General features: G+C 36.9%; 1 protein-coding gene across 1 annotated transcript; it reads right to left on the bottom strand.

Annotated features, from left to right (window-relative positions):
- DGLUCY (D-glutamate cyclase) lies at nucleotides 1-27,765 on the bottom strand. Its single transcript, XM_009479778.2, has 13 exons — nucleotides 27,721-27,765; nucleotides 26,703-26,814; nucleotides 22,872-23,025; nucleotides 21,996-22,194; nucleotides 20,159-20,309; nucleotides 18,527-18,649; nucleotides 16,056-16,253; nucleotides 13,683-13,943; nucleotides 13,117-13,216; nucleotides 11,210-11,358; nucleotides 6,251-6,370; nucleotides 4,431-4,582; nucleotides 1-144 (listed from the first exon to the last, which is right to left on the bottom strand). Exons 1-13 carry the CDS (start codon nucleotides 27,763-27,765, stop codon nucleotides 1-3), a joined length of 1,908 nt encoding a protein of 635 aa, XP_009478053.2.

Raw genomic sequence — 27,765 nt, 5'->3', positions numbered from 1 at the left:
TCATTGTTGTGCTTCTTGCAGCAGCTTTTCAATCATAAGCGAATGGGTGTTGTAGAAGGGCAGCCCATCCACTTCCATTTCTAGACTGGCAGTTTTTCCACTGCGGACCCCGTGCCGCACAAGTGTTTTCAGAAGCTTTTCTTCCTAAAAAAACCCAAAGAAATAGAATATAATTAAAATCCTGAGTCAGACGAGCATTCATCAAGATATTTATTTTAATTCTAGGGGACACTGACCACATCCTCCATATTTATTTTGACAGCAATTTGCTAACACCTTTTTTAAATTGTCCCAAAGAATACGTGTAGCAGCTGGAACTTAGGGAGTGTCAAAAGGCTTATATTCTTGACTGCTGTTTAATTACTGAATGATACTACTGTTCTCCACACTCCCTCAAAGAGCACATCAGTGTCAATTCACAACCATGAATCCTTTTTTGCCTGGTTTCAAGTTCCTATATTGCACAAATCAGAATCAGAGGAACCTCCATCCAAAGTATCTCAGAAAACTACCTGTCATTTCCCCAGCATAGCAGCTGGCTACAGATGCATTTTGAAAGAAAAAGAACAGAAGGGAATGAGGATATATCAGGAAAAAAGGTTACAGAGAGCACCTGAATGGGCTGCACAATCCCTTTCCTTTTCTGCATCTTCTGTGATCTCTGCATGCCTTTTGCTCTCTGTCCTCTTTTTGCTATTGATTTTATGAGAATTCTGGTTGCTTAGGAAAGGGATGGGGAAAAAAGAAAACACTGAAATTGTGCTTCCTTGGGATTCTCTGAAATAGCGTATACTTTGTTTAGAACTGCAACTCAATTTCACATTTATAACAGTTATTTTCTTGCTTAGCAGTAATGTAACCAGATAACAAAGCACGTTTCAAGTTGAGCTGTTGAACTACACAGAGGGAACAAAATCCTCAGTTGTGAGCTATGGGCCAGTTAGCATTGTGAGATGAAAAGATGGGATAAAAATCAGCTCTGAAAAAACACTAGTTCTATGAACAGTGAAATTAGAAGACCTGGTTTCAAATGGACGTATGTCTAGCATAAACTGCTTTGTTTTTCATTTGATGTGAAATGTACCCAGTAAAACTCCTTCTACTGTCTTAGCATTTACTATAAAGAGAATTTATTTCTCTAATTCTGTTAATAAAAAAATCTAAGAAAAACAAAAAGCACAGTTATGTCTTAACTTCCCCCTGCCCCAACCCCGTGGTAATTCACATAAGTCCTTGAAATAGTCATATACCTATCTTCTCTTCCCTTTCTTTGCTGGGAATGCTTTCTTCTGGTCTTTGGTCTACTGTTCTGCTTCCATTTGTGCGAGACCCTGCTTTGACAGAAATTGCTGCTGAAACAGCCCTACCAGTGTCATTGACAAACAGTTCTATAGGTTTAAATACTTCTTGTTTGAAATTCTCACGCAATAACCTCTGGCAAAGTCCTTCATCTCCTGGACCCAAATTAATGATGAAAAAATTATCAAGTTAAAACACCTAATATTCTCTTATTAAATGTTAGGTTTTCTTCTAGGAAGACTTCTAAACCATTAAGACTACAATAACTTTAGATCTGAATTTAGACACAATATGGTTGTATTTTACACTATATGGCCAAAATATAAACATTTCTGAAAGGACTAAAGCATACCTTGCATAGTCAATTAGCAGAGAATTTAGTGTAATTTGGTAACCTGCTTTCTGATTGCACTTTTATAAAGATTTGTCTTACATTTCCCAGTAATGCATCCTAGTTCTTAGCTGCAACAAAGTTAAATGAGGCACTGGTTTTCTATTAAAGAAAAAATATGCTTAGTTACATGGTGTCGGTCTTGACATCATGTACCAATACAGCAATGCGACAGCTATGTAAGGAAATCATCTGGATACACTGGTAGCATAAAAAGTGCTACTTTGTAATTTATAAAATTTTAAATATACATCCGCTTATATCATATGAATGATCATATGTATGAATACAAATATAAGCACCTGGTCTTTCTGCATGAGAGAGGTTTTTCTTAGCACTGAGTATCTATATGCAGTGGCAAATTAGATCTCTCGTGTCACAGAAGAGACACCTGAATTGGATATGCAAAATGTCATCTCTAATTTGAATTGTTTCTCCTACATATTTACATGTTAGACCTCTCTGATCTGCTTATATGGGGAAAAAAGGCTTGCTTGCTTAATCCTATATAACTATGCCTGATAAACTGTATTCTATCATCAAATACTATTGTTTCTATTTGTAAGGAACATACACAATGTACAGTCTGCTTCCTTAGCTGTAAAGTGCTGCAATTTGCTCACAGTTCTCTCTGTAGTAAATAATTATGTTGGGAGTGGGGTAACCAGAAAAATAATCAAATTAATAGAAAAGGAACTTGTTAATTTGCCCTTCATTCAGGAAAAAACCTCTCCCTTATGAATGACAAAGCTAATAAAGAATACTAAAACAAATGTCGCATCTTCATATATTGCTCATTTATGAAGTAATTCATATTCTTATAGGTCATAATTTCAAAATAAATACTATACAGTTCCTTTCTTACCATCAATAAAGAGTTCAGTAAAAGAACAACTGCCTGACACATTAACCTGGTTGTGAGATGCAAGGAAATGCAGAGTTGACTGTAGGATGTTCGGTATTAGCTACGTTTGGATGTGGATGAACTACTATATTTCCCTACAGTCACTGCGGTAAAAAAGTACCACAAACATCTGAAAAACCAAACCAATATTGTATTAACCAAAATAATTACAATTCAACTCCACAACTGAAAGGTAAGTAAAGGTTGTTCAGATTAAATTGTTTCTTGCTCATCAAGTTCTCAACAAGGAACAAATGCTTTGCATTTCATTTCTTATGAAAATATATGTAAAGACTAATCCATGCACTTAGAACAATCTTGGCATTCTGTTCAGTGGGAATGGAGAGCTCCGCAGTTCTGTGGTTTGTTGCAGTGCAATCCTGACACCGCCTGAACACAAGGCTGCAGAGGAATAACCTTTGTGTTTCAGGGGAAGCCTTCATTTAGTAATTATGATCTATAGTTTTTATGGAAGGAATGACATTTTTGGAAGTAAAATAGAACATGTGATAAGAAAGCTGTTTGGTGCTTAGGCACTCCTTCAAATGTCTTCTTTCCAATTACAAACACACAAATACAAACACTGAGGTGGGTATGTGTGGTGGTGCTCTTTATCTTACTAGAGTAATTATTGCAGCATTAAAAGAAGCCGGATTGGGCAGAAAGTAGCCACATAAACATAAATGGTCTGAATTTTTTTTTATACTAATGGATTATGTGAGCACTAATGTGTTCCATCTTCTGCACGGTTTACTGTTGTGTGATTTATAATTAAAGATAGCATATTCTCTTGTCAGACATTTTGTAATTTTCTCTCTTCCACAAAACAGTTTCCATTAATTTTATTGCAATACATTTTAGTATTGCATTTTCAATAGCCCATTATTGGATCATTATCAATATTCCCAGCTGTATAGCTCAATAAAACAAAACCAAGAAGGATTTCCTGTACACAATATCACATTTAGTTACAGTATCTCATTACCAGCAATTTTGATCATAGTAGTTTTTAGGCTATGTTAATTTAAAGGGCAAAACCAGTAGATGTAACCAGAAAAAAAACACTGAGAAATGAAAAGTAATTAATCTATTTTTGGAAAAGATTGCACTGAAAGATGCCATATGCTTTGTTGAGTCAAAGGATAAGTGGCTACATGGCTATGCTAAATGTTGGGATCAGTTTCAGTTTTATGACCTTTAGATGAAAAATCAAAATACCAAGAATTAAAAAAAGGTAAGACCTACTGTAAAATATGTAAGAGGTACTTTGTTGGGAGTTTCATGCAGAATGTACTGTCATCTCAGGAGAAATGCTCCACTGTTGTGGGCGGTATCTATGGTAGACGGATTGCATTTTGCTTAGCATTCTTGGAGGTCACAAACTTACTGGTTTTGTCCAAGTCTCTGTAGCAGTACTCTGCCAATAAAACTGAAGTTTGAAGCTCCTAAGTTATTACAAATATGGTGGAACAAACCTGACTTGATAGTTGAGGGTTTGGGTTTTTTTTTAAACACTGCCAAGTTAAAAATAGACTCATGGGCTTAACAGGATGAGCACAGATCACAGTCATAAAACTGTAGCACTGTCTTGTGCTTGAAGTCGCAGCACACAAATACGTTCACTTTTGAGGATTTTTATGTTCAATCTGTCTTGAATCCTTTGCAGAATATTCTAAGTACAGTGTGACTGCTCGTTCCCCAGGGATTCCCAAAAGCCACCAAAAGACCATGTGAAAGTAAGCTATTGAACTGGACTAGGCAGGATTTAGCAGCTAGCAGCCGATTCCATCTACATGTCACGGGCAAGTCACAACTCCTTGGCCCTACAGAAATTACCTTGGTAACTGATGGAAGTGCCGATAGCCAGAATGTCTTCTTCGGTAACTGTGGAAACCCAACAGCTTTCCTCAGATAGCGGTCATGTATTTCACAAGTGCTGAGAATATACAGAGCGCAAGCAATGGCATAGCCTCCCCAGTTAGAGACCCCTGCAAAAGAATGTCACCATGAAACCAAATTGTAAAAAAAACCAACAATAGTTAGTGCAAAGATACCTAACCTGCGTAAGTCATTAGGCATGTACAACTGAGTCTCACATACCGATGGTGAAATGAAGCATGGATATGAATTAAATATTGACATAAGTTTGGAACACTTATTTTGGAAATACACAATTGCTTAACATATTAAAATGTTTTCTGTAGGATTTCAGATCGAATTTCTGCAAATTTCCATCAAGCTTAGTTTGTGGTTTGTCTCTCCAACAAAGCAAAAACTCAAATGGGGATGGTCTAAAACACAATTACACTTGGCTTAGTGTGAAGTCCATGAATTGCGAAGAGCTGTATTCCAGCCCAGTGTCTTTTGCTTTTAACCACACAGAGGTAGAAGATTTTGATAAAGTATCCTAAACTAGGCAAATTTTCACTGGTGTCAGATTTTATAATGGAATGCTGTACCATTGCAGAGAATCCCTTTTTGGTCACAAATGATGACTGATTAAAGAGCTCAGGTATTTTATAAGATATGAAGCCATGGTGAAACTAATTGTCTGTGTCTTGATGATGTGTCCTTGGTGTAGCAATCATACACAAAAAGACATTCTAACATAGTTAATATTCACAAATTTTCTGTATGCTGTTATCAGATCAGTCCATGCAGTCTTGTTTGACAGCTTCTTTGTCCAGACTGTATGGCAGATCATTAGATTTGAAACGCTGTGAGACGTTATCTCTGCTGCCTGATACCTTTTCCAGAGACACAGAACAGCAAAATTTTCAAGAAGTGTGGAAGTTGTTTTAGTGCATGTAGTTTTCCACACAAGTGGAAAAACTACGCATGTCCAAACCTCTGCCTTTTGCAGGGTCTGGGTGTGACTGTTGCTTTCAAAGTAAAAATCATCAGAATTGCCAAAACAGCCACCATAGATACTATATACATATAACTGTAAGAAGTAGATGTAATTACCACCACACTCTCATTTCTCCCCCCAGATTGCTGGTTTAGTCTCAAGAGTGTTAGATACCTAAGTTAGAAACCTAGAAACCTGAGCCTCAGTACAATATGGACCGTTCAGTTCATAAATTGGTCCTTGCTGAACACATCTCTCTTACTGTGAATTTTGTTTCACGCTGGTTAAGACATTAGCGTAGAAGAGAATTTTAACTATAGCATTCAACTTTTGTTGTACATTAAGAATGTACATCTGTCCTTGGGTGGCTGTTGAAAGGACTTATCATCTCTTCATGAAAGAGCAATACAACTGATGACCTTGACAGGGTCACACCCACAGAAGCTCATCAATTAGACTGAAAATTCATATATGCATAGACATTTTAATTCCCACACAGATAATTTCTGCAGTCTTCCTTGTTATTGTATTTAAGGTGTGATTTTTCAGGATTTGCCCAACTATTTCCAATTAAATGCGCTTTCTTCATGGAACATCCTCAATTTTCAGTCATTCCTGCTGGAACCGTAGTTGCTTAACTATTCAAAAAATGGACATAATACAGAGACAGATTTGTTTGCTAATGATGACTTGGTCATACAAAAAAAGGGCCAATAAAAATTAGTTGGAAAGACGGATGTTTTCTTGTCAATTCTGTTCTCAAACTTCAACAACTCACTCTCCCACTCCCCCAAAAATCCCTTACCAGCTACAATAGTAAAATCAGCTTCAACATCACAAGCTATAACATCTCCATTTTTTATGTGCTTCTTTACAGCATCTTTTACTTTGCCCATTCCTAATTCATTTCCTCCATCTCCAACACCTTTATTAAAAGAGAAAAAGACCAAATCAGTATGAACCCAGCATATGACTAACAATCCATTTAGAAAGCATCCAGTGTCTTCCCCAGAGTCTCTGTGACAGTTCATAGCTCCACAGGAGACATTTTATCCTTTTTAATCAAAAGTGTCTAAAAACAGAAGACTGTGAATGAAATAGCTGAAAGCATCACATATCACGTGCTAACCTGTAAGTATATATGTTGTAGTGGTGCAGGCAAAAGCATCAAAATTATCAAGTGCTCATGAACTGCAGACAGAATTAAGATAGTAAACTTCGCTTACGGAAGGCCTTAAATGAATGTTCTATATAATGCGTTATCATAAGTACGTTAGCACAAATAGAGAAAGATGACAGAAAACAAATCCAAAATAAACCTAGAGAAATTAGCCTACGGTTCTATAATAAAGCAAGCATAGAAAACTTTGGTTTGTTAAAAGCTTTAATTAAAAAAGGAGATTAAAAGTAGCAATTATTGCAGAAAGATAAGCAAAAATATATGTAAGGACTTTGGCAGAAGTAGGAGTTACTGCACTGGCAATCTGTTTTATACAGATCACTATCATTGTGCCACAGTGTACAAAGAGCCCAACCCTGTGTACTATTACTGTTTTCATTTTTTCTAGTAACTTATGAAAAAAATAGCTAGGGTTTGGGGTTTTTTTAAGTGTTCATATATTCAGGGTGTGGGGCCTTGATTTTTGTTGGTCAAGTAGAAACACTACGTATTTGTCTCAGTTATTTCAGTAAAATCAATGGGACCTATGTTATTTCAGGAAAATTCTAGGCAACCCTATGTTTGGGACATTAAATTGTTAGATGTCATTCAGAGATCTGGAGATGAGGATAACGCATAAACAAGAAGCTTACATGAAAGCTGGGTAGTACCTTTAGTCTCCTACCGATGTACAAAGAAACCACAAAAAAAATCCATCTATTTAAATGGAAATTAACATTTGTCTTTCACCTTAAGTCTAAATGGCATCTTCTCAAGTTTGAAGATTTTATTGAAAAAGCCTACTTAATGTCTGTGAAACAGAACAGTGAAGAGCTCCAAGTCCTCACTGCAATGTATCATATTTGAATTTGAAATGCGACTGTGCTCCAATGCATACATAGCATGTGTTACAGGAAAGAAATTACAGTATTTATAATTTACACTTCAAGCCCTGAAAATGGATAAATTTAACACTTTTAGTAACTGCACCAATATCTCACATAAGTCTGTAGCAAATTTCTTCTTTAAGTGAAATGAAATAGAAGGTTATTTCTCAACAGCAATTTTTTATTTAACTCCTTAAGTCTAAATAGTCAAGGGGAGCGTAACCTAGCGACACATAACTTACAGAAAAGGATTTGCTGTGAAACAGCTAATCTTTTTTCTTATCTGCTTTAATAATCTGTTCACATTTATTTTGGTGTTTGGATTTAATGGTGCTTTCTAAAATCTGGTTATTGGTAGTACTTTTCAAACAGTGAATGACATAATCATGGTGCCTCTATCATCATATATAAATATGGCAGTTACTACTGTTTCATAAGAATCCACACAATGTTTTGATTTTTCTTATATTCAAGATCCAAAATGTGGGTCTTAATGTTCTTTAAAAAGGCTAAACTGAATTTGTATCCTTTGAAGATCATCAACAGTTTCTTTAATTGAAAGATACTAATCTGTTGTTCAGATTTTTTTTGTATCAGATTTGCTTTGCTTTGCTTTTTCTTGTCTTTCTGGAAGTCCTGTCACCAGGATGGTTATGCAGTTAGTAGATCTACTGCTGTGCACGGATCCCATTAGCATTGCACTGGGAGGAAAAGAACTGCCACACCAAAAATTTTCCTGTACCATCTGTTTTCTTCTTCGTCTACACATCAGCAGAGGACTACATTTTACTGTTGACTTCCAGAGTGAGATTCACTCGACAAAATGCAGCCATCTACATGAGCTAGTCAGCTAGACTTCTTTTAAAGCCAGCAGAGAGAAACAGACCCTTTAAACATTCAGTTCATCTCACCCCAAGGCAGACATCTCAAACATAGATGTCTGAAAATAGACAAGATGAATCCTCTTCTCCTAAAGGCCTCAGTGCTTTCCAGGCAGAGGAAAAATAATTCTGTTGGAAATTTCACACAAGTTTTCACTGACTACATTGTTTTCTGAAACTACATTCATGAAAAATGCAGGAAATGTCAGCCTTCTGTGCTAAAAATCATTTGTATGAAAGGGAAACAAGTGTGACCACATTTTTTCATGCAGTACTTTGGAAAGCTTTTCATTAGCTCCTATATAAATAGCATATAGCTCTGTCAATTGTATGGCAGCTGAAAAAATAGCATGAGGTTTCGGTAACAACTCTTGAACTTGTATTTCAGTCTTTTGTGGAAAATGAGTCCTTCCAACCTCAGTCTTTCATGTCTTTTTATTTTGTATATTCCTGAAGGTTGCTGCTTACTCCATGACTTTTTATGATATTGGTACCCATACAATTGTAGGCATTGTTCATGATTGGTCTGTGGTCAGACTCCTAGATCAGACTGTTTTTTTAAACACAGATCTTGTTTTAAATGCAAAACTTGACAGCAATTAATCAGCACGTAACAAACATTCTAACATTTCCCCTCTCCACCTACTAATACAGTACTTCTTGCCACTGAGCACACTATATAAATACTTCTGTAAGGCTAAAAACTTGATCTTTCTAGTATCTTTTTCTAGTCTATGAAGCTACTGAGTACTCTGCCCTAACGGGTGCTGTACAATATTTGCATTTTGTTTGCCTCCAAATTCCTACTGACCATGAAGAAAGTCAAAGATAGCCCCACCAGAAAAATTTATCATAATCAGTAGCAATACATTATCATCAGTAATGAGAGACAAGATGCAAAGGCCACAGCCCAGATTCTTGCCTTGTTAAGCTAGGCTTTCCAGAAATACATTGAAAAAAGCCAACAGCCATCCCAAGAAATTGTAATCAAATTAAAAAACAGATACAAAAAGTGAGTGTGATAAGCAAAATAAGAAATGTTAACTGGGTAACAGACCATGTAAGAAAAAATTACATTGTTTTTCTATAGATACTCAATCAGTTCTCCAGTATAGAACACCCATGTACTCAAATTCCATGGAAGATCAGAGCAGATACCTTCACTGTTTTTTTGAAGCCTATGACTTGTGAAATAATTTTCTATGCAGACATGTCTCTAGAGAAAATTCAGGGCAATGGGGCACAGTGAACCTGGGTAACTGCTTCTTTTCTTCTTATTCACAAGCTCGTGGTATTTTTAATTAATGACATTTCATAGTATATTTGAATACTCAGAGAATGTTTAAAACAAACTAAATTCTGCTGAACATATTCAAATTCCCACTGTGCAGAACACTCCAAACTCTGCCAAATCAACAATATACTTTGAGCTGCTCTGGGAGATATTTTAAGAGATTAGGGTATTTCTATTAAAGGAATCAGGATGTGATGTTACGTAAGTAGCTGGAGAGACTAAGTCCTTGTACCAACAGTATGAAATCAGAGACAAAATAATTGAAATTAACTGCAGCAGATAAAGCTCTGAGGCATTTTGCTAAACATCTTTATGAAAGAGCTTTTTCTATCCTTATTCAGTCAATCTTCAGCTTCTCTGCTGATATTGCCAATAGAGTGCCATCTAGAGTGCTGCTTTTTGAATGTTGAAAGTTACTCCTTATGAATAGAACAAAAATTTGAATTAAATCTAAGTAAAATGTATTACAAGTTTTAAGAACACAAAAAATATCAGTGAACCGTTCTGCTATACAGCTTTCAAACTATTCCAATACAGTGAAATCAGACTACGCATTATCTCTGCAGGAGCTCTCTAAATTCTGTGGAAACATTTGAAAAACATCACTACTGAGAAGCCAAAGTTCCACTGCTTTTGGAACTTACTTAGGAATGAGTCCACAGCACTACAAGAATTGAAAAAGTCAGATCAGCAGACATGTTCTGATGTGACTGAAATCAGCCTGGCATGGACACTTATTTCTAATTTTGTTTCTGATATTTATGTAGATTATATATTTCCTAACTCTGTTTTGGGCCACACATTGTAGCACGAAGCATTTGATTGTATAAGGACATTGGTCTATGGCATATTCTTTCAAAACCAGATAGAAGTCGGTTTTCAGGAAAACAAAGACTATCAACAAAAGAGAGAAGCACTGTGTTGACAACAGCACTCTTACTAGACATATTAGCCAATGATAATGTAGTTTTGGCAGGACCGACAACATTCCTTTAAAGATTATTATTGTATATGTATATTTTGATAGAGAAGGCACTATTATAGTAGATGCAAATATGCAATCCCTGCTCAAGAGAATGTACTGCTAAAAGGCAATATAAACTAAGATTCTATCCAGACTTCTGTTTTAACACAGGTGGTACAATCATAAAAATAACTATAATATTTTCATATGTAATATTTCCATTCAGTAGTCATTTGCTTTCTATGCTGCCCTTCACACATGAAATACAAAATAAAGTCAGCATCAAAAACTACATTTAGAGAAGTGTACGTATGCACACTGATGTATAGATAATACACACATCTGGGCTTGCTTTTTTGTCCTTGAATAACTTTGAAATCAACTCCTTCATTTTTTTTGGTTGTGAGAACCCTTCAATACAAACCTTTAATTTTTCCCCAGCAACGGTCTCTAAATTCAACCACAACAGCCAGCTGTAGCCCACAAGCAGTTACTCAGCACCTGCCTTCTGCTGCCTTTCACTTCCAGTAAGAGCTCCTGTTCTGTGCTTCTGAGAATATAACACAAACTCACACATACCTGTTGTTGTGACTCCTGGAATGGTTTGTGCAGCTAAAAATAGTTCATCTATGGGATCCACTAGATGTTTAATGTTAACTTTCCTGGCATTGTAATACTTGCCATCAGCAGCCATCCCAGCACGCTCTATTGCTATCAGGTGATCAAATCTGGTTAGAGACAAGTGAAAAAACAGAGGAGAGGAGTCAAAGCTGTGATTCTCACATAGCAAACTCTTCTGTTGGCTGCTTCTCCTGTTGCACTTGGTTCTACTTTTTGACTACTTGGGATTCAAGGTGAAACTTGGATACTATTTTGTTATTTCTGAATGTAGCTCTCCACGGTTTCTTTTCAAAGGTTAGTCTACAGCTTGAGTGCAGCTCCCTCAAGTCATATTTGCCACCAAGAAATGGAGAAGTTCCTGAAATACTCCTAACCAGCAATCCTTTGGGTCAGCCATCTGGCCTGGCCCTGTTTCATGTTAAAATACATAATAGCTTGTAAGACATTAGTGTCTATAACTGGTTTTAAAGAAAACAAAAAAGTGGCAAATTAATGATCATCTAAATACTTGTTAGTGTAAGTATAGTCTTTGCCTAAAGTATGTTGCTTGGCAAATGTTCATTTGTTTCTAGTTAAGGAGTTTTTTGCTTTGGGTCTTTAGATTTGGGGGATTTTTCTTTAGGTCTATCATTATTTTGCTAGTTATGAAAGTAGGCAGATGTACTGCAGATGTCCTATGTTTTAAACAGAATTTTAGTACTCACTTCTGCCACTGTATGTTAGAATTAAGTTATTTTGCTTCTGTTTCTCCAGTTTTACTGTCAAGAGGTTACTAATTCTGCTGAATTACTTAATGTTTTTGTGGGTGGGTATCTACGGTGACTCCAGAGACCTCAAGCAGCTTAGTTGTCTACTTTCAAGAAACACTTACTTTAGCTTTTTGGGACTGTGGGATCAATTGAATTAGAAATTGGCTGTAATTATATTATGCATAGCTATAAAACACACTTTTAAAACAACACACAAAAAAGGAAGACAGTATCATGCATATGCTAACCTGTGGAAAGAAATGGGAATTCAGTAAGTTGATGAAGCAAATGCCAGGGTGAAAGGTCTTTTTATTAAAGAGAACAAACTGAAGGCAACTACATTAAAATGCTGCACATGGGAAGATCAATAAAAATTAGCAATGTATGACTGTTAAAGGAAATGTAAGTTGTCTGCTAAGTAGTGAAATGTGTGCACAGCTATTTAGCAAATTCTCCAGTGCATTAACCCCAATCACACACTTTGTATAAATCTGAATTTTTGCCCAACATTGTATACTTAACAATGCATATGCAAACAGTTCAAATCAATATTGAGAAGCGCATGCATACATCTATAATCTTGGGTTTGGCTGCCTAAAGACAACATGATGGTCACTTTCACACTATTAGAAACACAGGATACTTCATTAAATCAGATCAGATTCCCCAGTTGTCAAGCTTGAGCCAAAGCTCTAGAAAGTGAACATGCTCCACAACGCTTTCCTAGCTCTTTCACTGTCTCTGACATAATATTTCCCCTTTTTGATTTTCTCACTGATTTGAAAACTGGTAAAATAATATATTATGTGTATTTCTGTCTCTCTCTGGAATAACAGCTGAAAAGCTTTTAGAAATTTTTCAAAGGAAAGGAGCTATTGATATATGAAGTATCATTTCTTTTTTTGTACTCCAGAAATGCATAATTGCAGAAAAACATGGAATTCTGTATTCTGTGTGTACTCCAACACCAATGTTTGGCTTCAAAGTTTGTTCTGTTCGTTCCAAGTCTTACGGATTTACTGTAACCATTACGCCTTCTTAGACCATGGTCATTATTTTTTTCATAACTTTACAGAGTAGAGGTGTCACCCATTCTCAAAAACTGAATCCACATACCTAGGTCTTCCAGGATTCCCATTCTCACACAAAAACATTAAAGCTGAATTAGCGCTTTCGCTTCGATAACTCAATAGAGGGACAGGTCTCTTCAGGATTCCTACAGGAAACCAAAATACAATTCAGACCCTATGTACCTTTTTTTTTAATCTGTGTTTGAGTAACTTTAAAAAAAAAAAAAGCGGAACAGTTAGAATAGTAAGGACTTAATATCTTTACACAGTTCCTGATAAACTCCCTGCATCCTTACTTTAAATTAAACTCATTTGGATGCTAGTGCTAGTAAATGGGACCTTGAGATAGAAAACAGGTCTACAAGAATAAGAACAGACATCCAGAATTCATCACAAACAGCTAATCCAGAATCACTACCCAGCTATGCAAGCATTAACTTGATGCCAGCTAGATTTAACAAAATGTCATCGCAGCAACATTGATCAGAGCTTAGAGGATGAACTCTGGTTCATTCTCTGGGAAAAAAAACCTCCAAGCCCTGTACTAAGTGACAGTGAGATTAACTGAAGCAAACCTTGGCTAAAATTGGCAAGATAAAACATGCATCTTACCTATTTGAACAGCCTCTTCAATAATCTTTTTATTCAGATTCATGGCTCTCTGATCTGTTACTATGGCAACCTCTTTCTCCAAGGCCTGCAATATAGCTGCAATAGCGAGGGCTCCCGGGGGCCCATCATTCTCTTCCGGCGGCTCGTAAGTGAAGTGGGTAGGAAATCCAGTTGTGATCAGCACCGACCGAGCATGGGAGATGGACAGGCAAGCCTTCAGCAGCTCGTCCTGGCGGTGTAGATGAATTATACCCCGGTCTCCTGTAAAAGTAGTTTTTAAAGAGAGCAGTAGACTTCAATATATCATTCTCCTTTTGAAGTTTCTGTGTGAGTGAACCTATGTACTTTAATGACATAAAATGGGTTAAAAACAAAAAAAAACAAAAGAAAGAAAAACCTCTGGTCAAAGCAGGAATTGGGGTAATTTCCTCAGGAAACCTACGAAGGTGTAGGATATGAGTAATGAAGATAATGGTCTGTGCTTCCAGGTTAAGAATTTCAGTTAACTGGATTTTGAGAATTACTATACCTAGCATTTCTAGGTATTAGTGTAAATAGTTTTTTCTTTTTCTGAGGGCTTATTGCATATTGTTTCCTTTCCTGTGGCTCTCTGCTTTCCTCTGACCTGTCATGACAGTCATGTTAGACCATGGCTAGCTACTGAAGCTACATTGCAACTCAAGCACCCCAGATCTTACAGAAGTTTTGATGCAGACTTCAGATGAATAAGCTGGTCCTTTTCTCTGTTTAACTCTATCCCCTTAGGGAAGAGCTAATTCCCAAATAAATTCCACTTAATAAAATGATTAACCACAGAAATGAGGTTTCAGAGACATTGTAAGTTACCAGGGGACTTTTCAACTCAATTAATACAGTGGTATCCAGGTGACTCCTAAAAGATCTTGTAACACTTCATGTAGTAGACAACCATGTTATCTGACCTTGAGAAACAGGTGAATATTAACGGATGACTCTTCTCATGGGTCAGTCCCTAAAGAGGCAACACTGTGTTATCTGTGTATGTATTTCATTGTTCAAACACTTCCTATCCCCTCTCCCTTCCCTGGCACTCGGAAACACAAGTTCACAGCGCAGTCCTTTCAATTTGCTAGCACTCCTGAAAACCACGAATACCAGCAGTATGTGCTGATAGTCATGGGCTGATAGAGAGAGGTAAGTCTTCGCTACTGTTTTCTAGCCCCCTCACATCTTCATCTTTCTCCCCTTCCCGCCTGCCCCGGCCCCACACTGTCCTCTTTTTGTCCTCAATTTCCCATTTGCCATTTGTCCCTCTGTTCCTCCTACATAACATACAGGCAATATACAGATAGTGGACACAGAAAAAAGTTCTGAACAAAACCTAAGTAACAGAAGCAGGGAATATTAGTCTCTGAGAAGTGGGGTCTATTAACTGAGATAAAGTACTGTACTCTCCTCTAGCAAAAAAATGAGCCAGCTCTTAAGTTAGGCCCATATTTCTGCAGAGCATGGCAGTGTGCCAAGCTGAACTCCAGAGAGTGGGAAAAGGAGAGGCCTTGTGAGTAAAAATAAACAGACCCAAACATATGCATACAGCCCAAACCCGGAGCTTGGGAGAGCTGGGCGTAAGCTGTTTTCCACTACTGCCTACAGAGGATTTCAGAAAATTTATGGGAAACTGAGATCAGAATTTACAGCAGACAGAGGGGACTAATTCAGTGTGTATTTTAGGAATGGTTGCGCTGCTCAGTTTGCCTTTATTTCCCTCTCATCTTCCTTGTGCACACATGCAGCCCTACCTCTCAACCTGCTGTGGTGATCAGGTCACTTTGGTCCATCACACAACACCTCAGCGATGAATATGTCAGCAGAGCTTGATGTAATTCCACCCATCAGAGAAGGGTGTTTGAAAAGCACATGCAACTACCAGAATTTTCTGGTAGGAGCACAGTAGTCATAAATATATGTAAAGAAACGTGCTATTTACTCACCAGTGAGTACCCGTGTAGCTGCTACCAGCATGCTGAGGTGCCCTGTACTTTACATACCAATTTCAGTTTTATTCAGTAACAGTTCTTATTCCCTGTGGACTCTCCAGTCTGCTGTAAACATCGATGCCTCTGTGTACTTTGAGAGCATACAGTCATCAGGATCAGATATTCCACTACCCATAAGGTTGAATGCTTTTGGCCAGACTCCGATATTAAGTATGGTAACAGAAAATGTAAGACCTGGTTATATTAACTCACTGTATTCCACAAAGAATTTTTAAAATCTTAAAATTGCCTTTAGATTCTTACTGTGTTCTTGAACTTTATGAATATCTAAAAAAGGAGGATAGGTCATATCTACCTCATAACAAATCCACTAAAGGAAGAGAGTTTTTGTTTTTACCTGGATCTATTCCAATTAGGGTCTCTAGGGTCTTTATCTTTTGGGCTGCTTCTGCTGACACAATACTATAATGCAGAGGATCCTGAGAAATGCACTGGACTTGTGGGACTTCTCTTGAGGATCTGACTGGGACATTGTCATTCTTTAGGTCGGTAATGAACATGCAGCCAGGAGAATGAGTAAAAGCTAATGGAGCTCCTAAAATGGGTGAAAAAACTTCAATTAAACATGTTGTTATTGCAATATATTGAAATATCAGAATGATAAAATTGAAAAAAGCTATTTAATTTAACAACACAGAGTCCCTGCCTGATGACACATATCATAAAACTAGGTGATATTTTAAGTTACACTGCAGCAATTAATACACTTTGAGAAAGAAATGCATACATATATATATATGAAAATGTTTTCACTTTTAAAAAGCTCATGAGATCAGGTTTTTCTACAATATCCTCTTTGATATAAACTTGAGGCAACTTAGGAACTGAACACTGGTACCCTCCAAGGAAGTCTGTCAGGAATTGGCAAACCTGGAAACTGGGTTTGACATGCATGAAGAAACTAGTGCATTGACATAAGAGCAAGTTAATGCTTAAGTTTGCACAGTGTGTTGGTGATACTCTTTCCGTAAGAACAAATCAATTTTCTAGGTTCTAGAGTCCTGCTGGAAGCTGTAGAGTCTCTCTTGTAGCTTTGAACATACTTGTAATAGTGATATGACAAGACTATGTCAACTACTGCCTGCTGGCAAAGAGTAGTCCTTTACCAGGTTAAAAAAATGGGGAATAGCATCTCTGCACAGTGTCTGGCCGACCTAGCTAGGAGACCTATAAACTGGCAAGGAAAAATGACAAAAGGTGACCAGTAAGCCTTAGCAAAGCGAATCTGAGTAGCATCTAAAACCCTGGTGAACAATAAGCTCATTTAGACCTTACAGCATAGTAGCTCCCTAAGCTGGAAATATTTGCCGCCTTTATACTCATTCCAGAAGTCTTGATCTAGATTATACTTGATTTGGCAAAATTGGTATGTTGTTGGATAAATCACAACTGGAACAAGCAAAATCTTACTGTGTTAGGATGGTGAAAAGGAAGGAGATATTTCTTTAACAAGTACATATGTGTTTGATCCATGCTAGATCTGTTGGGAATCCACGGCTAGTTAATTTAAAAGCAGCTGGGGAACATGGTTGTTGAGGTTTAATACACCTCACCAAACCATGTGAGTAGACAGTATTTAGTTAGCAGGTTCATCTAAAGTATGGGTTACTGGTGGTATGGCAGAATTTTAACCACCTAGATGAGAAAGGAGCACAGAAAGATACAAACTGCCAAAAAATTCCTGGAATGCATTAATGACAACTGGTTTTAATACAGAAAATGGAGAAATAAACAAAAGTAAAAGCCTGTTCCAGGCAAAGGCAGGATAGACAGCTGCTTTGGGCAACATATTGTAGAGAGAGGTTGGCAAACTTTTTCTCTCCTTTCCCTGCAACAAGGATGCATAAGGAAGATGAATAAAACTGCTGGAGAACACAGGAAAGAGCGGGATTTTCAGTTTGGATTTGGGACTGGAGAGAAGGGGTTGTGTGTAAGAAAGAAAAAGAAGTGTCTGCTCCTAGTGCTGAACATATTTACAGGTGTTGAGAGCAGTTTAGATAAACATCTGTAAGGAACCACAAGGATGTAGCAGATCCTGCAAGGAGAGAAGAATGAGGCAGATGACCTCCCAAGGCTCTGCCAGTTACACTGCCTATGATTATTAAGCCTCTTTTTCAGTAAGAACTAAAATATGAGATATCATTACACACTAGTGATTTAGAGCAGTATATAATACTGTCACTATGGGTTAGTTGCATTTTCTTGCCCTTTGTGCTCATGCCTGTTATAAATGACTGGATAAAGTGCAGGACAGCTGTGTGCGGAGGACAAAGCTTCGTTTATGTAAAGTGTGTCACATTTACTTCATTTTAGAACAAAACCTAAAAGCACAAAATTCTTTTCCAGGTCAATCAATTTGCTAGCTCTTGACAACATTTTGGAAAGATTTCTGGCTGCTTTTTTTTGTTCTGCTTTTTCCCCTTTATTATTGTTTTACTGCAGTGTAATAGAAAATAATGTTTTAAAAGGAAGAAGCTTAAAAAAGAATGCCTTTACACCACTGGTTTTTAATAATGCTTACAAAAGACGTTTTGATGCTGCCAGAGCTTTAGATTTCTGCCATTAAAATACTCAAACAAAAGTGATGGAATTTCAGTAAGAACTTCCTTGAAGGTAGACCTGTATTTCACAATGGAAAATAGTCCTGCCAAAGGTTTTTTGCTGTTTGGTTGGGGTGTTCTTTAGCTCACGCTAAAATCAAGCCTGCTAATCAGCCAACTCATTTGGTCCATGTTTAAAAAAAAAAGAGAGAGAGAGAGAAAGAGATTGAAGGATAATTTAAAAAGAGTCTCCAAGTATAGTACATACTGCAACTGATGACTGCTTCTACTCCTGTTACTCCACAGGCCCAGAACACTGGAATATCACCAGGGTGAAGGTGAACTGGATCTCCATAGTCTGGTTTGGAAAGATCTTGTATTCCCAGCAGACCTGGAATTGATCAAAAATGAAATAATGAGAGATTCTAATTAAGCAGTACTACTGCAAAGCCGGGGGGGCGGACCCCAAACATCATTCAATGACACTAAGCTAGAATTGCAACAGTGGCAAGTCCCACTGAAGTGGCATATTTAGTTTGCCTTTGAGTGCAGGTACCCAGAACCTGAGCTGACTTGTTTTTGTACTTCATGACATCAGTAAAAATGTATTCACTTTATTTCTGCAACAAAACACAAGCTAGACATGTATACTGAGTTTCCAAGATATTACAAATCTCCTCTATCAACAGAAAAATTATATTCATAACACTGGCAAACAAGAATAAATGACTGCAATGCAAAATGGGTTCTATCTAGAACATGTTTTCTACTGCTTTGGCTTCCTACGTTCTTTAGCTAGATAAACGAGCAACTACTCTTTTACCTCTCTGGGTTAGATAACTACATCTCACTCTTACCCAGCTTTCACTAAATTGTCTTTTGCTTTATTCTAACACCTACTTGTAATATTCTGGGTCATTCTAAGCACTTGCTCTCTTCCCTTGGTTTTAAATTCTTCAGACGCTTTAATATACTACTGCCTTTTCTGGAATTAATTTATATAATCTGTATATATAATAATTTACTCTGTTAAATAAATAGTGGAGATCCTCACTTGCCCAATCATCTTGTTGCTCTACTCAAAGTCATGACTTATTACTAGTTCCTCAGATTTAAGCACTCAGACCAAATATATTACTGGGGTGTAGTGTTATCAATGACATCTCCTTTCATGCTCTGCAATGTGGTCCTTCTGTGCATGCAGCCCGTGAGTCTACTGATTGAGAAATTTCTGTCAGCAGAGGGGATTTTTTTTTTTTTTTTTTGTGATCTGTCTTCATCTTACAGGTGTTTGGTTTGGTTTTGGTTTTTTCCAGCCTCCTGTTTGATCACTTCTTTTTCAGTTTTCCCTTGCAAAGAATAGGCCTATACTTGTTTGAGCTGGATTTTTAAAAAAATATATTATTGTTGTATTTTTATTTATTCTGTCTTAAGTGTTGTGCTCAATGTATCCTATTTCAGTATCTTTAAAGATAATGCAGTATTTACTTTCACAGTCATCCGCTAAGACACAAAATGCATCCACACATACTTCTCCCCATACTGTCAATCATTGCTATCCTGTCACTGGAATCTCTGACAGCAAGAAAGTATTCACATATAAATGAAACTGCATACATTTTAGAAAAATGTGATTACACTTTTTATCAAAACCACCCCTGCTGTGTAACTTAATTTATCTACATCAGACAGCTATCTCTTATCCAAGAAATCTCTGTGTTCAGCTCATTCAAAACCTACTTTTTTCTTCCCCCTGCCTTCAGGTTTGTGACCATTAGAAAGGACTAAAATGCAGTAAATTTACTGGTGTGGGTATTTCAGTCCTACTGCTTCCCATGGTTCCCCCTCTGCTTTTAAACACAGTGAAGTGCATGCAGAGTGAAATATGAAAAGCACTGACCAGGGTCACCCATATGAATTGGTGCTCCGTGAGCTTCTTTTAATTCCGATGTTGCTACCACAGCTGCTTCCAGCTTGCTTTCAGGAATAGGTCTCATTGTGACTACTAAGTCACAGCAAAAAGTAGAAACACTGTAGCATGGCACAGATGTCTGGTGGTTTAAAAGAATCCAAGGTGTTAGCAGGAATGTTGAACAATACCTCTGAAGTATTAGAAGAAATAAGTCTAAAACTTTGTGCTGTACTTGAGTTTAGAAAGGCTGCATACTAACATTCATTTTAAATACTTTAAAAAAAAAAATTCTTAGGATCCCATAATTCTTTTTTTTTTTTTGTAAGATCCAGAAGTGCAGAAGTGAAACATTCCATCCTTGAGCTTCTTCATATTGATCACTAAAATTTTCAACATTATGCATTTCTTCCTTTGGTACATACAGCATAATGTGGTGAGCTCAGTATATTTTGAATATTGCCAGAAAACAACCGTGTGCTCCCTATACAGAAAGGGGAAAAGCTAATAAAAAGTATCACATGGCAACAAATCTATTTGGTCTGAGTCTATCCTCTGTATTTGAATTCAGGAGAGCCACAGTGTTCTGCAACATGCAAGAGTGAGGAACTCCTGCTGCTGGCAGTACCCACTTCTACAGAAGCAGCATGCCAGTTCCACACATACAAAATCTTTTGTGCCTCTAGAAAGGCTCTATAGAATTCATCATCCTCACTGACTGGGATGCTGAAGCACCTTTTCTATGCAGAAATAAAGCAGTCTGGCTTTTTAGAACAAAATGTCTGATATCTAAGTTGCATATGAACATAAACAAGATACGTAGACAGTTAGAGCTGTATAGAAAATGTTTTTTTAACAATTTTTATAATAAAAATCATTATACCTGTCACTGAAGAAACACACTGTACAGTTCTTCACAGTATTGATGTGCTATAAACTATGAAATTTCCCTAATTCTGAAATGTTATGAGCAGATACATAGTTGTATTTTTTTCTTTAAACTTGGTAGAAGGACTCACGTATGAGATATATTTGTGCCTTCATTTTGACCAGGACTATAGCAAAAAGATTGTGAAATGATAACACTGAAAACAACAATAACCCATGTCTAGTAGAACAGCATATGAACTATATGAAAAAGGCATGCAGATGTGTACTTAAGTGTTCTTAATACTAAAGGGTCTACCTACTGGAGCCAGAATTATTCTAGGACTTTTGCCAACATTAAAATCTGCACTATAAACTTTCTGAGCACAGTTATAATTTTCAGTGCTATGGTAGATACCTCAAGTTTTTGGGAACATCTTCTGTCCCAGAGGTCTGGGTTCATAGCAAATATTCAGTTTAAAGGCTCTACTGTCACAGGAAAAGTCCAAAATATGAATGTGGGTGTCATACGTGCAGAAGAAACTGCTACTGCCATGGTTCATAAAAGGAATATTCCTACTGCAAGCCAGAGCTGGTACGGAGAACAGGACATGTATAAAGGCATGGTCAGAATAGCGCATGAGTCGTCGGTTGAAACAGAGACAGCAAATCAGAAGAGAATCCAAACGAAATGGCTGCCGCAGCACACACGGAAAAAGTTCGTCACCATAAATGAATAAAAAAGCAGATTGGCCTTGCAGGAAGTTGAGAAAAGCACTGAACTGAGGGTGGGTATATTTTACCCTGTATTTTTATGTATTCAGCACTAGCACGTGCCTAAAGTTACTATGCAAGTAGGAAAAAAAGATTTGATTTTGAGCAATATGTATACGCCCATAGTGAATATGGACAAATGCTCAAAGGCGAAGTTATGACAAAGACTGTGTGTGCATATACTCACCTTATACATGCTTACATTACATTTTTGCTCAACATTTCTTATGGGGATGCCAGCATTTCGGACTGCTTTTTCAAAAGAGAAGCTGCAGCCTAAATAAAAAGTCACCATGTCCTTAAGTTGTTCAGAATACTCCTTTAGGCTTTTCAGGGATCCAGTACAAGCTCCATGCTCATATATTCTGTACTGTAGGCAGTCAGTTCTAGTGAAATAAGAAGTTATCACAGCTTTATCACATTTTTTTGAAAACAAGGTGAATTGTTTGAATTGACATTAACCCATATCAAACCACGAGATACAGTCTACTCTATCCATTTCCTTTCTTTCTGAGTAACAATGAAACACGCATGCAAAAACCCCAGAACACCCCATTCTGCACAAAAACAAACCAGTAAACAGAACATGTTAGAGTTCGGTATTTTTTAGGTATAATGTCCCTTATATGTATCTTTTCTCAGGGCTTCAAAAATTAGGGAGTCATGCTTTTAGTGTTTACTACAAGGAGTACATCTTTCAAATTTCAGAGACCCTACAAATATCATGCGGTCACCATGCCTGCATCACTACTAAATAAAACAGAGGTAAAACCGTATTATTTAACTCCACTGGCTCAGACTGCAAAGTATTTAGAAATTACACAAAATATCACTTTGGCATTAGAGAAATACTTGTAATACTAACAACTATCATAACATGTTTCTCAAGAACAAGACGATCAGGCTGTTATACTCATGCATAGTTTTCATTCAAAGGTATAACTCCAAGAAAAGAAACTTGTTCAAAATGTACAACAGTGTGAGCAGGCTGTTCCCTGAACCCTCCTAATCACCACCAGCATTCACTGCAGAACTCTGAGAAGCAGAGTTGGTCCGTAGTTACCTGATATCAGAATCACTACTCAAGGAAGGACATTTCCAATCACCTGGTTTACTTCTGTACAGCAGCGGCAGGGGTCCATCATTTGCATGGCAAAACTTCTCAAAGTCATCAGCCAAGGACTTGTGCAAAATCACGACATTGGCCTGTTTATAGCCTGAAATTGTGGAAGGTAGGAATGACTGGTTTTTAATTCAGCTTTTTGTTTGTGAAACAGTAAGTTTAATGCACAGATTTCTTTAGATGGTCTACAAAAAATTACCTCAAGGAAATTTTTGATTCAGAAGTCCATAATTAAACAACTTTTTGAAATATTTTTAAAATCATAGAATCATAGAATTGTTTAGGTTGGAAAAGACCTTTAAGATCATCCAGTCCAACCATTAACCTAACACTACCAAGTCCACCACTAAAATCATAGCTACATGTACTCTGTATGTGAAGTTGTTCACAGCTAAAATAGTTGGCAGACACAGGTAGTACTAGAACATGAAGACAGCATAATTACTTTAATAAACGCTTCTACGAATTTATATATAAACATAATTGTGATGGTTTTGGCTGGGACAGAGTTAATTTTCTTCATGGTAGCTAGTATGGGGCTATGTTCTGGATTTCTGCTGGAAATAGTGTTGATAACACAGAGATGTTTTCGTTATTGCTGAGCAGTGCTTACACAAGGTCAAGGCCTTTTCTGCTCCTCACCCCACCAGCGAGTAGGCTGGGGGGGCACAAGGAGTTGGGAGGGGACACAGCCAGGACAGCTGACCCCAACTAACCACAGGGATATTCCATGCCATATGATGTCACGCTCGGCATATAAAGCTGGGGGAAGAAGAAAGGGGCAGAGGACATTCAGAGGGATGGTGTTTTGTCTTCCCAAGTAACCATTACACGTGATGGAGCCCTGCTTTCCTGGAGATGGCTGAACAGCTCCCTACCGATGGGAAACAGTGAATGAATTCCTTGTTTTGCTTCGCTTGCGTACACGGCTTTTGCTTTACTTATTGAACTGTCTTTATCTCAACCCGCAAGTTTTCTCACTTTTCCGATTCTCTCCCCCATCCCATTGTGGGGGGAGTGAGTGAGCAGCTCTGTGGTGCTTAGTTGCTGGCTGGGGTTAAACCACAACAATAATTTATTACCTAACCTGGGAAATTAGTATTCTATAGGAAAATGCTTTACTTTGCAAATGTTAGCACAGATCCAAAGAAAAGCTATTGCATACTACACTTTCACCATTTTTTTTCATTTAATACCAAGCTATAAATCATGGCCAGTCCAACAGTAAACTCCTAGTATCTTGATGTTATGTAGTCCATTCTTTAGAGTTTGTTGGCTATGGAATTTTACTGTGGGCTGCAATTTAACAGACCTAATTACAGCTCAGGAATAAACTCTTGCCTGTCACACTGAATCTCAGTCATTTCTACTATTTCTAATTTAAAAAACTAAAATGAACAGAACTGCTACACTTTCTTCACTTGGAATCAACTTTGATTTAAACGGTTGTTGAAAACTACCATGCAATAGCTTCTAAAGACATTAACATTTTTGCAATGAGTATTAATGAAAAAAGCTCACATTCATTTATTTAGCAAAAATTTATTTTCTAAACAGTAGTAGTAAGTACCAATGTCATTTTAATTTTCTTGCATGTCAATACCAGCTGTTCAAATACGGAGAGGAAATTTGGAGTACAACTAGTCTGTGGTGTATAAAACTGCCAAATAACAGTCCCTAACTCCTGTATTGATACTGTCTTGAAAAGTTATTACCATGTCTGATATCAGAAAGGCGAATGAGGGGCTGCATAGAAGGTCTCACTTTCTTAAATACTGTGGTAGTCTGTCATCCAAGAGGCAATCATTTAGTTGAAATCAATGACCTGCCTTAAAAGGCTGTAGAAAATCAGTGACATCTTACTCTTGACCAAAGCTAACAATGAAATCAAAAGATAAAATTCTATTCCTGATGGAAAAATGCAAAGCGAAGGCTGAGGTAAGCACGTATTTGCATACTGAATGTGCCCACAAACTGCTCTCTTGGGAGTACTCAGCACAAAAATGCATTTTATTACTAGCAAAAGTTACTAAATACAGAAACGGTTTCTTGCTAAATACAGAAATATATTTTTGTTAAATAAACATACTAAATTTACCACTGAATAAAATACTACATTCAGTTACCGTTCAACTTCATTGCCTGCCATCCATGTGAAATCCACAGGCACTTTCTACTTTGCTGGTGACATTCAGAAATTCTTAAAATTATGGTTTTAATGCATTCAACTCAGACAACACTGGATTTAAAATACTAGTCACAGCTGACAGACTGAATCTGTAGGTAACTTTGAGGTATTTATAAACTCAGGAAGCTTTGTTATAACTCTTTGACAACTTTATTGCTCCTCCTGACTACTGTTCTTACTTTCTTTATAGATGAAAAGATATTTGTTCCTTCCCATATCAGCTTATGTATATACTTGCATTATGTATCTATCATTATGATTATATTCACAAGCAATGTTAGTGAAGCTGGACATGCTGATCGACCCATGCATTAATTCAACACACGTTCCAGTTCAGAGAAGTTTAGAAAGAGTTTTTACTTTCTCTGGTGAATGACAATGAGGGCAGTAAGAAATAATTATTTTAGTAGTATATCACCCAACAATGTAAGACAACGTTAAGGGCTGTGAGAAATTCCAATTACCCTAGTTTTAGTCTTTGCATAATGGAGCTGTATGCTTATGGATAGAAGTTTGAACTTGTTTTGTATGTAAACAATACTTTTTTCGAATGTTAAAACTAACACATTTAAAACTATTGCTGCAATACATACACTTAAAAACCTGCAGATTATTAACATTGTAACATGTTTTCCATTAGTATTTTTCAACTTCTGTACTGATGGAAAAGAAAACCATAATTTCAAGACTCACCATGATTCTATAAAATGACCCTTAACGTTCTTATGTTATAATAATACTACTACACACAGCTACTGATGGAAAAGAAAACCATAATTTCAAGACTCACTATGATTCTATAAAATGACTCTTAACATTCTTATGTTATAGTAATGCTAGTAATGCTACTACACATAGCTTTGTTGATCAGCTACTTGCCACAGTACTTTTAGTTAAGTTGCATTTTAAAGTTGATCAGAACAATGACACAGACTTCTCCACTTCTGTAAAAGTCCAGCTATGAGAAGCAAGACAGAAATCAATTTTCCAGAACGCATTCAGTTATCTGAGTATAAAACTATTTTTTCCCTCCCTCTTATAATTCCCAGTCTTGCTGAGTCAGTAATTTCCAACTTCTGCAACAAATGAAGCAGAAAACCACTTCTGTAACTACATGTCTCGCACTCTTCCCCAATGTCTATCCGATGCACTAAGTAAAGCAAGGTCTCTGTGAAGAACATAGTATGTCATCCTACAAATGTGATAATAACGTATGCAAGAAAAGCCAGGTTTGGTTAAAGATTTTTCAAATATTTTCTGCATTCGTAATTTCTCACTGACATAACTGGGAGCTGAGGGACGCACTGCAAACTTTGAAAACAAAGTCCATGTACTTTACACAGGTAGGATGATGTATTTTCTCTGATATAGCTTTGTGATTTAAGAACACAGTGTCAGATACTTACAATACGATTTCAAAAACACCCAAGTGACATAAGAATATAAGTCAACTTAACATTTTCTTCTGGTACTCCAGTGCTTTTGATATTCCTACATTCCTTCACAAACAAACAAAAAAGAACATATAGCTATGAACCTAAATTGGAGTCACTTTTGCACTTAGAGTTGTTAGGTTTACTTACCCTCGGCCATTCCAGAAGTATTACTAATACTGAGTCTGTCACATCGAATTATTCTTCTTAGTACATTGGGAAGGAGAGATTTCAAGCCTCCTGTCAAAATCATCTCTTCAGCCTTAACAGAAAGATGATTACAAATTTAAACACAAAGCACTTTTTTTTTTTTTTTGACATTTTAAGTTCTGATTTTCTGGAGAACTTAGCTTAAGTGTCCTCCTTGTGCTCCACCAAAGTTGCTATCACTGGGAAATTCTAAGTTACAACCCAAAAGGCAGATCAAAGTCAAAAGGTTATTTCACTGACACTTTATGACTAAATGCAAACTGAATCTTTCAATAAATTAGCCAGAGACATGCACTTTAACATTCGGGATAAAATGCAAAGTTTTTCTGGCCTGTAATGTAAGAAAGAGATTTCTTTCCTCCCTGATAAATATTCATTTTCTAGAGTATACACTTTTCCAAAATTCACTGTAACTTTAAAATTGCAAAAGCACAAATAGATTAACCTACCAAGCCATAATCTGTAATATTACTTCTCTGTTCAAACTGCTTTTAGACAATTAGCAATGCAACCTTGTGGTAAAGAGAGAACTATATTCAGAAAATGTAATTTTAATACATTCCACACGTATTACACTTTTCAAATATTAATTATGCAGAAGTGAATACTCCCATGGCTATTCTTCCACTGGGAAAGCAGACATATAGATGTTTAAGTCACTTGTCATACAATCCGGAGTAGGAACAGAGATAAGTACCCTAATTACAATCAATATCTGACTCTTTTTATATCTTTTGGGGATGTAAGATATCTTTTTCCTGCAATCTAGTCAAAGTTCACACAAAGTTTTTCCCTCAACCTAAACTACCCAATAACTAAAAAGGGTTTATTATATCACTATTAGGAAAAAGTAAAAGATAGCTCAAGGTCAAACAATAACTTGGCTGCTTAGGATTTTAACCTTGGTCACTTTTAAGTAAAGAAACTGAACTACCCTCCAAGTAATGAAATTACCAACCTCCAAGTTTTTCTTTAATTCAGAAGAAGCCATTCTTGATGTCAT

The sequence above is a fragment of the Pelecanus crispus genome, chromosome 6 (genome assembly GCF_030463565.1).
Source record: "Pelecanus crispus isolate bPelCri1 chromosome 6, bPelCri1.pri, whole genome shotgun sequence".
Classification (NCBI taxonomy): Eukaryota; Metazoa; Chordata; class Aves; order Pelecaniformes; family Pelecanidae; genus Pelecanus; species Pelecanus crispus.
This window is presented reverse-complemented; position numbering and strand designations above follow the sequence as displayed.

Bases quoted from the DNA above. Each gene is read 5' to 3' on its own strand.
- DGLUCY (XM_009479778.2), bottom strand. From the start codon at position 27,765: ATGACATCAAGAATGGCTTCTTCTGAATTAAAGAAAAACTTGGAG. The intron at 26,815-27,720 runs GTTGGTAATTTC...CTTTCTGTTAAG, and splicing joins AATTAAAGAAAAACTTGGAG to GCTGAAGAGATGATTTTGAC. The intron at 145-4,430 runs GTAATTTCTGTA...GGGTTTTTTTAG, and splicing joins CACTTCCATCAGTTACCAAG to GAAGAAAAGCTTCTGAAAAC.